General features: G+C 40.1%; 3 protein-coding genes across 4 annotated transcripts in view; 2 read left to right on the plus strand and 1 right to left on the minus strand.

Moving 5' to 3' along the window:
* Positions 1 to 1,722, plus strand: part of LOC118409133 (post-GPI attachment to proteins factor 4-like) — a 3,899-nt gene extending 2,177 nt beyond the window's left edge. The window contains exon 3 of the mRNA XM_035810002.1: positions 3 to 1,722. Within this exon, the coding sequence (XP_035665895.1) occupies positions 3 to 297 (295 nt within the window). The 3' untranslated portion in view covers positions 298 to 1,722. The remainder of the gene's footprint in view (positions 1 to 2) is intronic.
* On the minus strand, positions 944 to 5,204 carry LOC118410372 (nicotinamide riboside kinase 2-like). Of its 2 annotated transcripts, XM_035812061.1 has the most exons (8): positions 4,961 to 5,204; positions 4,532 to 4,623; positions 3,814 to 3,904; positions 3,335 to 3,386; positions 2,973 to 3,123; positions 2,666 to 2,737; positions 2,381 to 2,487; positions 944 to 1,814 (listed from the first exon to the last, which is right to left on the minus strand). In XM_035812061.1, exons 3-8 carry the CDS (start codon positions 3,835 to 3,837, stop codon positions 1,717 to 1,719), a joined length of 504 nt encoding a protein of 167 aa, XP_035667954.1. In that variant the 5' UTR covers positions 3,838 to 3,904; positions 4,532 to 4,623; positions 4,961 to 5,204; the 3' UTR covers positions 944 to 1,716. The 2 variants fall into 2 exon arrangements, with proteins under 2 accessions (XP_035667954.1, XP_035667953.1); XM_035812060.1 differs by lacking the exon at positions 4,532 to 4,623.
* A 1,802-nt stretch (positions 5,205 to 7,006) lies between these two features.
* On the plus strand, positions 7,007 to 11,324 carry LOC118410370 (coiled-coil domain-containing protein 124-like). Its single transcript, XM_035812058.1, has 5 exons — positions 7,007 to 7,154; positions 9,108 to 9,293; positions 9,806 to 9,992; positions 10,480 to 10,603; positions 10,998 to 11,324. Exons 2-5 carry the CDS (start codon positions 9,135 to 9,137, stop codon positions 11,203 to 11,205), a joined length of 678 nt encoding a protein of 225 aa, XP_035667951.1. The 5' UTR covers positions 7,007 to 7,154; positions 9,108 to 9,134; the 3' UTR covers positions 11,206 to 11,324.
* Positions 11,325 to 12,298: the final 974 nt, after the last annotated feature.

Raw genomic sequence — 12,298 nt, forward strand, 5'->3', positions numbered from 1 at the left:
AGACCGCACTTGTTGGAGCTTAGGAGGGTATCAAAATACTTGTCTGTCATGCTTGATGCCAACGATTGTTGCCTGCCGGCGACCCTATTGCCAACTGCTGCGGCGCGAGAGTTGGTGTCGTTCCTGGAGGGTGAGACATGTGGTCCCGGGTACCCGCTAGACACAGCCGTGGACGACTTCGTCAGCAGTAAGGGGTACCGGCAGTTTGCCGTGGAACCTAACCTTTTCAGACATATAGGAATGTACTCAACCCTACATGGAGGTGAAAACACATATCTTAAGCATTTCGTAAAGTAAGCTTTTAACAAGTATGATAATCATTATGAGCTTTTAATGTTGCTGTGAAAAGCCAAAATTTTAGTACATTTGTACAATACATGTGCTTAATCATGAAATGTTGCAATGTCCAAAGTGGCTACTAGTATTCAAACTTCAGGGATTTTATAAGGGACTTCTTACAATTTGTACCTACTTAAGTACCTACCTACTCCCTTGACCAAGTCATTTAGGGGGACAATTTGTACACTCCAGGCCAAATCAAGCTCTTACATTTATACCGTTACATGATGACCATTTAGATATTTACATCCAAGCTTACATGCTTACCTTACATTTACATCCAAAGTAAAATGACAAAGCATTTCCCTTTTCAAGTGTACATATTTCTGTATTCCATACATGTATATGTATGTACATGTACATTTGTACTATGTAAACCTGTCATGTGGATAAAATGTAGGAATATGCAAATATATTCAAAATACAGATTTACCTCTGTATCAATGTGTTTTACCTTGTATCTTAGCTGTACATGTACATATATGATACCCACGTCATCTTTAATGGGTGGTCAAAGGAATAATTGAGGACAAAAGCTCAAGAAGATACAACAAGATTTTAAAACATGTGCCAGGAATGTCCATTTTTATAATATCACTTTTTGTACTTGACATGATGGAAACTACTCACCTCTTTTATGCAATCATGAATGTGTCAAAGTATCGGGCTGAACTCATATGTATATATAGTATATTGGAAAGAATTTCGCCAAATGCCACTGTGATATGTTCCAGCTAGTGATTGAAGTGCATAATGAAATTAGAATATGCAATATCTTTATTCCCTTCCTTTGCCTTTGCTCAAGTTAATTTTATGATTGTATCATTATGGATGTATGTTTCATTCAAAACTTTTACTCGTATACAAAGTTTATCAATATGTACACAAGTTGAATTTTATTGGTGCTTTTGTGTTTTATATTTAAAAAGATGCTTGTGATATATGCATGTAGTTCTGTTTTATGATACACATGCTCATAAGGACTCCTTTTTGATGTAACACAACACTGTTGTAACCAACATTATGTGTGTGCATTGGGCAGGGGTGCTGGAACATACTCATTATGTACCTATTTATATAGTGTTGCCATATATGTGAGTGGCCACAAGATAGTATGGGCATACATCAATTTGTATGTCTAATTCATTAGCATATACAAGAACAATTAGGTTCTGCTTAAGCGCAAGAAATTGTTTATATGCAGACAATCACCTATGGCAGCCAACTAAGAAAGTTGTAGGTGATTTTTACACTTAGACTTACTGTATTGTACTGTGTGGATGAGACCATGGCAATATTAATACTAGGCTTTTGCAATGCGAATGTGGCTTTTTGCAATACAAATGTGGCTTTTTTTGGCAATAAAAATATGTTGCATCATATATTGTTGTCCTTTAAGTGTTTGATCATATCTAGAATGTCTGTTTTTAGTCTCTCCAAGTTTTCCTCCACTGGTTTCGTACCATCAAGGTCAACTGAAAGATAACATAATTTCATTAGTTCATACAGTCTTACAATAGCTTACAATGCCACACAGACAGGGGGTGTACTTAATGAACATGTCTACTATAATAGATTGAAAAAACAACAACAACATATAAAGTTCAACAACTGACTACTAATGGTATTGTCATTTCAGGTCATTGTATGATCTTGATGTTGAAGTAATTTCAACTAGGCTGGGAGAGAACCAACATCAGACAAAAATCTTGTGTTTGTGTTAAACCAGACAACTAAATTTTGTACGACACTTGCATGACTCTTCCAAGACTGATGATCTTACAATGGATGTAACTACTAGTAGGCCCTAAGCAATTAAGATACTAGTAGATACAAATTCAACAAGCTGTGACATTTGTTGAAATCACACATCAAGATTTCTTTTAATTCTAGAAGCTTCATGGATCATGGTTGTGCCAGTTTCTGCTGTTAGCTTCTTGAGCTAAATAAATCAAGCATAATGTCACTGGATCCTGTCTTCTTGTGTACCGTTTATTGCACATAATTCAAAGACAACAGGAACACACACAAAAAAACTTACCGGTCTGTATGTTGAGATCGTCAAGTTCTTTCTTAAACTTGAGGTACATGGGCCACACGTGGCCATCAAAGAAACTGGGAGGGTCTGGGGGTTCGTAAGTACGGGAGCTGAAAAAAGTGCAAAGGTCAAACTGGGATAACTTTTTTGTGTATTATGTAAAACATTTATCACAATATTGACAGATTGTACTATAATTGACATTCATTCATTCATAAATCATTCATCATATTCTTACAGTTTTGAGATTCTGAGATGAAAGTTGTATACATGTACATGTGTACTTACAGTCTTCTCCTTTTTGCCTCTTCAAATGGTAAAACAAAGTTGTATCTTGCATCAAACAGTTTTTCCAATGGTCTGAAACAGAAGAAGGAAATACTGTCATGGTACACAATCATCGAGTCATACAAAGATTTGGAGTCATGCATTACTTCGAGAGAATCAAAATCTACTTTTCTACACAGTGCACTGTGATTAGCTCTGCCCCAGGAAAGTGTGACCTCAATTATTTAGCTGCCAGTAATTGTACAGAAAGGAAAAAAATCATACTACATGGCAACCAGAAATGTATGTTGCTGAATGTTTCTCACACCTGTAGTTATAGATGAGGAAGCCTTCTATCAGTAGGACATGTACATCGGTCCTGTCCCCAGTGCTGGATGGTGATTGGCTGAAAGCAGCCGGGTTCTCCAACCACCTCTTCACATCCTTCATCATCACATCATTATGTAGAGCTGTCAAATCTGAGAGAGAGATAACAACTTCAGAACTCTGGTTTTGTGTGCCCAAATTGTGGCCACGACTGCCACACGAGGATTGGCCTACAAAGTCACAGAAGATGCTGTAAGTAGCCTTAATCAAGAGTGCTACCATTATCTTTTGAGGATGGACTGAAGCCTACCTACATCTGACAAACAACTTATGTTAGGTTGGGCAGGTTGTATGTACACATACCATCCCACATCATCCAGCCATGGTCAGGATCGATCAGGACATCTTTGGGATCCTGCAACAACAATTTAGCAAACATCTTAATTAAACCTAAAGCGTTGGCAGTGTATTACTATCTCTTGACTAATATTACTGGTTACATGTAATGGTGGTTTGCTGTATAATTTTGACTTCTCACTAGTATGTCCTGAAAAAAACTGTTTTAGTAATTGAAGGACACATCCTTGGTATAACCACCATACTGCCTCATGATGGACTATGTTAGCAATACATAATGCATTATTTACCTGGTGCTTAAGGAATTAATAGATTTGAGCCATTAAACCAAAGTGCATCCTTTTTCTCAATGACATGCATAGTAGCCATGGTAAATGCTGGGGTTCTCTTGTTTGCAGACTTATAGGGCTAATCTATAAGACATTTGCAAGCATGAGAAACCCTCCAAACATTGCTGTGACTTAAAAGTTAGGGGAACAAAGCACCTTAAAGTAGGTATCCTGGTGCATGAGACGAGAGTTTGGGATGGCTGCCACAAGTCTCCTGCTTAGGGTGGTCTTCCCACCATTGGATACACTGTGGACAACAAACAAGCACACAACAATAGTCGGCCATGTTTGATGTGAAGTATGTAGCTCTTTCACACTTCCGAGTATGCATGTACCTACCCTGGTTATCAGAGTACGACTCCAGACGGCCAAGTATGCATGTAACCACCCTGGTTATCAGAGTGCGACTCCAGACGGCCAAGGGATTATGTCGCCTACGCAGCGGCGTATCTCCCCGGGCTGGCTAATTCAATTTACGGAGGATGTTGCTGGGGGCTCAGGAAAGAATCGTAGCCGCGAGCGCTGTTCTCTGGCAACCAGGGTAGCATGTACCACGACATGAATTTTGGGTAATAGTGAAACACACAAGTAGAACAGTCGCCTGGCTCCCACGACTCGAACCCGGGGCCACCAGCTTACTAACCCAACACCAGAACCGCTACTAGTAGGCCAAAAGGTCCAGGCCAGTGGTCAGCTGGCAGTACTTGAAGCAGACTGCTACAATAATGCCCGACTTGTAAACAGTTTTCTTTTCGACCGATCGACTTGCATATCAACATCAAGACTTGTTTTGTTTATGGAGCCTTCACCTTTGACATATTACCCACGATTCTTGTCGCGTACTCGGAAGTGTGAACGAACTTCCATCATATACCTTGCCGTAACTGTCCTGGTGCAACGTGTAGCAATTGGGCAGGACTTCCTCCAACCTGCTGCTCAATGTGGTCTTGCCACCATTTGCTCACTCTACGGTACAGAGGGAAAACTGAGAAAAGTTTTGGACACACCCCTCCCCAAAATATTCATTAATAAACAACACCAATTTCAATGTTGATAAATACATTCGTTCTGACAATATTGCCTGCATGTACACTGAAATATAATTATATTTATCAAAATTTACAAGTTCCACATTTTTCAGTGTACGGGGTATGTAAATAATTAGTATTCTTTAATAGACACTTCAAACTGGCCTTGGTATACCCAAGGAGGACAAGGTTTAGTTTTAAACTGTGCAGTTTGTTATAGTACACATGTCGAGATCGATTATGAAGGCTTATGGTCATGATCAAAGTGTTCTTACCCTCCAATACCGATAACCAGCTTCTTCATGCCTGCTTTATCATAAAATACGTGAGCTCACGTGGAATGAATCAAATCAATAGACCGCCATTTTGTGTTATGGTTTTAGGAACGCCACCTGGCGGATTAATACCGCATTGCAGCATTGAAGGCAGAATGACTCGATGTACACGAGACTTGAGACTTTATTAGTAGCACAGTAGCACAGAATGTTACGGTCGGGGATTAAATCGTTTAACGGTTTCTGACTGATAGCAAGATCTGATCATACAGCCCCCAAAAATCTGCTTGGAGATTGGTCTCACTGTCCAGTCATTACACAGGCACGCCCACCTTTGAAAAAAAGATTCTGCCCAATGGATAGAATTTTATTTTAGTTTAGTTAGTGGGTGAAAAGAATGAAATACACATACTGTTTCTTAAAATTCCAGGTATAAACAAAACTGTGTTTTTTAATAGAATTTTCTGTTCTTGATACAAGTTTTGATTTTTAACAGTGGACATTGTTGTTATCTGTTCAAATGTATCAATAACATAAGTTGTGAATTATTAGGCTCCCAAAAATTTATTGACACATCAATTCGGCTCAACTCATCCATACAAATTTATTTATACTTGCAACTTAAAAGAATTAATATGACGTTTATTTTTGACATGATATACAAACATTATAACACTCTACTAAACAAGCTCTGGTGAAATCACAAACTGGCACTTCACTAGGCACTAGAATTGTATACAGTCATTGGACTTCAACCTGTTCTTGTTAAACAGAAAACACAAAAATTGTGTTTCAAACAGTAAATTCATCACATGTGCAGTGAAACATCGGTCCTCAGCCTCCTTGTTTTGATTCCTTGAGTCAAATCCCCAGTGTTAGAGCTACTCAAGATTCAGCTCTACCCCATCATTCGGAAAACATGCAATTGCCTGCTCCATTGTAAGTTTGTTGTGTCCACTGACACATCATGTGCAATGGCTCAGTCACTATGCAGTGACCTCTTCATGACGGAGCTTGTTGTTGTTGTTGTCCTTGTCCAACGTCTATTATTTTGCTAGACATGGTCTCTTGATGCTGGGTTTCAGTTGATTCCGTTACGACTTGAATGTCTCTTGGTATTTAACTTTTGGTGACTTGTTTCTAGGAGAGCAAATACTCTCAATATATGGGGAGAAGGCTAGGTAAATATGCTTTTAAAAGTTATATTGCATTTCTAACAAATACACGAAAGCCGACTTAGATAGCTTGATCAGTTGATGAAAACAATAACCATGAGCATTATAAAGGCCTTATGGTGATGTTGTGACCTAATCAATGCCTTGTAAACGTATAAAAGTATCCAGACTGTGCGAAAGGATACTAGAATACGTTTTGTAATTTGCCAGTGATGCTACACAGAATGGAAGTTCGCGAAAGGTAACGGTATCAAAATTCGGTAGCAATCTTCTAACGTTATGCTCATCACACTGATCATACAGTGTTAATAATTGTTACAACACATGATGAGTCCAATGAGGAATGTGTCCTTCAGGAGCCGTTTTGCAGTGGTCCCGTGTTTCTAACAAGTGGCGGGGTCTCCTGGCTCGTCGTCTGATCTTCGAACTCCTGCTCCTCCGAACCGGAAGTGTCGAACCTCCCATCCTCTTCTTCATCCGTCTGTGGTGGGAATGGAGTATCCTGTTGGTTCAGACGATCCAAGAACGAAGTTAGGAGAGACTTGTTCAGTTTGTCGGTCTGTGTGAGCTCCCAGTCTTTACCGTCCTCTTCCTGGTGTCCATTCTGGTCCATCTCCGTGTTCTCTTGGCCCCGTATCGTTCCGTTTGTCGTAAGTTCGTCGCAAGTATTTGGAAAAACCTTCACTTCCGGGTTGTCGTCCGCCATCTTGGTCTGTGGAATATCTCATTCAAGCTCACAGGGTCCAAATTGTGTGTATTGGGATACAGAGAAAATCACTTTGCTATAATCTGATGCTATGAATTGTAATTCAAAATATCTTGTTAATAAACAAAATGTTAAAAAGTTACTTGTTGTCAGTTGCAGAATTTTTAAAACCTAAAAGAGAAAATACACACCCACACACCTTCAATCGAAGCGCCCGTTGAAGAATTGTGGGAAGGAGGAATTGAATATGGTGGTATGAAAGGGAAATTATTTTTGCCAAGAATTTCATCATATTACAGACCAGACAGGGCAGGTAGGTTGGCAGTTTTGGCACTGAGAATTCTCTGTTTCGTGGTTTCTCATTTTGGCCTCGAAGAAAGTTCTTCTTGGCAAGGGACTAGGTGTGTGTGGAAAACTTTGCACATATTAAACATAAATGATTATTTTGTTGTTTCTAGTAGATAAATGGTAAGGCAGAAAGTAGCTATTGGCAAGTAGAGCATTTTTTTTGGTTGCTTTTTTGCTTTTACCAATGAACTGCTGGAATGAACCAATGCTGGACAGAAACGAGTGGAGACACAGATGTCACCTCCAAGAGGATGAACTGAACTGAAACTGAACTGAACCAATGAACAGTTGTGCATTACTGGGGTACTGTAAATGAAGAAATGTTCGCGGTGGATTAATGTTCGCGGTTTTCGCGGCGACCACTTCACCGCAAACTTAAATCCACCGCGAACATTTTCTATCAAGGTATTAGACTGCAGTCGATGGTGTTACCGCGAAATTAAAACCACCGCGAACTTAAATGCATTTACAGTAAGTCTTAAAGAGGGTCTACATGGGGGGATACGGGGATCTGCTATGCAGAAAAGCTGTCCATTCAGGTTAGGGGGCAGAGCACCTGTCCTTTTCTGTTCTAAAGTTAGAATGGCTGGTAAGGCTGAATGTCACATTTAGGAGGGCTGGTAATGCGTGATGGTAGATTGATGATATGTTCAAGATATGTTTTTGTTCTTGAATAACATGCAAGGTAGGATTCAAGTGACCAATTTCGTTTCACGAATGATTTTACCAACAACACTTAACGTCAAGCGTTAAATTAGTGTGGCTATGATTGATGATATATTACAATAGCTCACTTAGTTTGTGTAACACAAACTCTGCTGTCCAGGGCTGTAACTGGCCCCCCCCTCCCCTCCTTCTAGGGGGCCGGCGGATGTTGGGCGGGCTGCTATAAGCGAGATTTAATCAGGCTATAGCTCACTTTGTTCCATGGAAAATCCATGGAAATCCTCTTACAAGGGCAAATAGCAATATTACTGATATGCATAGAAGTAGAATATTGCTTGCCAAGTTAGATGGAAAACCGGTCAGGCTTTTTACCGGAAAACAGAGGAAAACACAGTTAAACACCGGAAAACACATGAAGGAGTGTATACTGATCTACTGAAATACAGTATGTTTTGATGAGTAAACATGACAGGTCGCTATGTTTTGCCACAGAATAATCTACATATGGTCCTGGAATGAAGAAATCGTCAGAAAATGCTTGAGACGACGGGCCGGACCGCCGCCGCCACCCGGCGGACTGGACGTACTGATAATGTGCAAAATTATGTAACGTTGACGGCTAGAAGAAGCAAGCTTTATTAAGAAATACAGAAAACAGATTCTTATCACAATCCGAGTAGATTCATATATATTTATGCCAATATATAACAGATTTTTGCACTGAAGTTCGGTAGGTATCAGCTGTCTTGTTGTGAAACTATCAGACCCCGCTAAACAAACATGTATTCTGCAATGAAAACAAACATGGCCGCCGGGTGGCGGCGGCGGTCCGGCCCGTCGTCTCATGCATTTTCTGACGATTTCTTCATTCCAGGGCCATATGTAGATTATTCTGTGGCAAAACATAGCGACCTGTCATGTTTACTCATCAAAACATACTGTATTTCAGTAGATTATACACGCCTTCATGTGTTTTCCGGTGTTTAACTGTGTTTTCCTCTGTTTTCCGGTAAAAAGCCTGACCCGATGGAAAACTGGTGTCTGAAGCAAACCAACAACATCAGCTCAGTGATTTGATTTTAAATGTTCCTGATTAAACTTTGCCACCACTAGCCGTGTTGTGTCATCAGTCGCTGAAAGATGCCGAAGAATGGCTGGTAACGCCAAGTTAGATGGCTAACCTTTGTCTGAAACAAGCTAACAACATCGGCTCAGTGACTAAATGTTCCTGATTAAACTTTGCCATCACTAGCTGTGTTGTGACATCAGCCGCAGAAAGATGCCTAAGAAGAAATGGGGGGACAACCCGAAGGCCCTGGAGGCACGGACCCGCAAGGAGAGCAAGAAGCGAGAGGAACAGGAGAGGGTGGAGAAGGCCAAGGATGACGCATTTTGGGCAGACGATGATAAACATCTCAAGAGGAAGCAGCAGAGGAAGGTGATGTGGAATGGTGTATCAATTATTCTTCCTTCCGAGCTTCCTTCATTTTTCACTTGCTCATGTGTACTGACTGACTCACTGATCCCTTATAAGTCTTTCCTTCCTTCCTTCCTTTTTGCCATTACTTTTCCTTCCTTTTCTTCATTCATTCATTTGTTCATTCAGCCATTTTTTCATTCAGTCATTCATTCATTCCTACCTTCTTTTTGTTATTCACTCACTTACTGATGAGTCATTGATTCCTTTGATGAACCCTTCCTTTTCTACATTCTTTCATCCATTCATCTTTCCATACATCTATCCATCCATTCATTCATCCATTCATTCATTCATCCTATGTTCTTTTTGTCATTCACTCAGTCACTGATTCCATGACGAGTCACACTGATTCCTTTGATAAACCCTTGCTTCCTTCTCTACATTCTTTCATCAATTCACCTGTCCGTCTGTCTGATCATCCATTCATTCATTTATTCATTCATTCACTCAATCAACTGTTTCCTTTGTAGGCTGACAAGGAGTCCAAGAAGCATGAGCAGCAGGAGAAGAAGCTGGAGAAGCAGAGGCTGCTTGAGGAGGAGATGGCCCAGCTGAAGGGTCCTACACAGGCTGCCAAGGTGACGGGAGGGGGGAAGGTCACCCAGGCACAGATCCAGGCCCAGCTGGAGAGGTTGAGACAACAGGCACAGCAGAAAGGTGAGGGGGGGACGGTACATGGGTATAAGTCCTAAATTTGCCACAGTTAAAAGTGAGAATACATGTACTCCCAATTATGTTTGATAGTGCTTTTGCTACTTTCGTCAGGATGATAATAACTGGAACGTCTTGTATCAGCCATACAGTGATTTACATCATTTACCCGGACTCCAGGAAGATTAGTGACATATCAGTCACTAATGAAGGTCACTAATGGAGATCAGTTTTTAAACATTGACCTCTGTTGTTTAGTTAGTGACACTGCAAATATGTGTTTCCATTTTCCAATCTACTGCTGCTGCTGTACTATAGGACTGTTTCAAATGCAAACTTTTAGCACTGTGAAAATAAATGAATTTACAGTATTCAGGTAAGTGTATGGCAATTGAATAATGCTGTTATAGTTGTATTTTGGTGCCATAACCACTTTTTAAAGTCTCCCAGATGATCGTTATAACCACATCCACTGATGTCTCTTTCCCTGTAGCCAAGCGTCCGGAACAGGAGGAAGCACCGCTGGAAGAAAACGTGAATAAACTAATCGCTGATCAGCTGGCAGCAGAGGGAGCTGTAGAGGCTCGGTCTGTGGAGGAGGCCATCTCTGTGCTAAGGTAGGAAAAGACATGCCTGCAAGTTGACTGGTGCAGTGGCCTGGGGAGAAGAGTTTGGCATTCAGAAGGCTGCTGGGTCAAACCCCTGGTTGGGTCATACCAAAGAATTGAAAAATAGTGCTCAGCACTTATGAGAAAAAGTATGGGAGTTGAATTCACATCAATTCAAGTGGCCCCCAACGGTACAAGGGCAATGAAAATGGAGATTAGCTTTGCGGCTACACAACAAAAGAATTTTAACCTTTTTTTTTTTAAAAAGCCCATTACTGTCAGCTGAAAATTTCGTAAATTAAAAGCATCCATATTGTCTAAGTTGATACTTACAAAAAAATCGCAATGGTGATTCAGTTGTCCTGGTTGACCTTTTTTCTGAACCCCTCTTTTCACCGTCCAGTGTGAAGGAGGCAGCTTTAGACAAGCACCCGGAGCGGCGCATGAAGGCCGCCTACAACAAGTACGAGGAGGAGAACCTGCCCCGGCTGAAGCAGGAGAACCCCAACATGCGCCTGTCCCAGCTCAAACAGATGCTCAAGAAGGACTGGATGAAGTCGCCCGAGAACCCCATGAACCAGAGAAATCTAGCTTTCAATGCTAAGTCATAGCAGGCAGCATGTGTATTTGGAGAACATGACATTGTGTGGATTGAAGAATTCAGTGGCCGTGGAATTCATTTGTTCTAGTGGTGAATTAAAGTGAAAGGACTTTGTCAGATTTAGTGATGGCTGTGAGTTTGTCAGCGTATTGCTAAATGACTTAGTGGTCATGCCAAAAAAAGTGGAAACCTCAGCTTAGCTTGGTTTGGCAGAGCCTTCCCAATGTATATTGTATAGACAATGGGCAAGGTTCTACATAATAACAGCATGCTTTTCTCATGATGTCTTGGTCACTGTAATACCTCATGTGGTCACATTTATTTTTGTTATCTGTTGCAAATGATTTGCATGATTGTGATTGAAATTTATATTTTGTTTGTTTTCTTTACTCAATTTCTAAGTGTTAAGTTATGTTGCAAAGTTAGATAGGTTCATTATGCTGGTAATTTACATAAATGTCACTGCCAGATGAACAAACTACACTGGATTACACATGTTAAATTTATAAATGCTGTAGCATTATATTTAATGTGTAGTAAAGGAGCTGTGAAAAATTTGCAAGCAAAATTGCAGAGGCATTTAAAATTATGTATCAGCTTATATCTCTATATCTAAATGATCTACAAAGTAGAAATTACGCTGGTCAAAGTGCTGTGATGAAATTGCTCAAGGGAAATCCTAAGAGGAGATTTTTGCAGGCTGTTTGAGAGATAAAAAAATATCTGCATAAACAACCAACCAACATTGTAAACATTGGAGCAACCAAAAAGTTTGGATCTATTTATTCCACTGTTTATTGTTTGTTTTTCTTGTGACTCTAAATTTTCTTGTAATTCTAAATCGCACTTTGGGAAAGTAATGAGCTTGTTTAGCTAATGTGACAGAACAGTGCTTACTGCTATACGAGGAGTATTCTTGTGATATGAAATTTACTCTAAATTGATAGTGAAGAAACAAAAGTTATATAACTACATAAGGACAATTTTGTATTTTTTCTGACAGATAACGTTTCGTGTTTAGCTTTTGTATAAAGCAGGCATTATAGCCTAGGGCTTGATCACATTGCTGTCATTATAATACATTGCAAAAATTTATCCACATG

The sequence above is a fragment of the Branchiostoma floridae genome, chromosome 2 (assembly GCF_000003815.2).
Source record: "Branchiostoma floridae strain S238N-H82 chromosome 2, Bfl_VNyyK, whole genome shotgun sequence".
In the NCBI taxonomy this organism is placed as follows: domain Eukaryota; kingdom Metazoa; phylum Chordata; class Leptocardii; order Amphioxiformes; family Branchiostomatidae; genus Branchiostoma; species Branchiostoma floridae.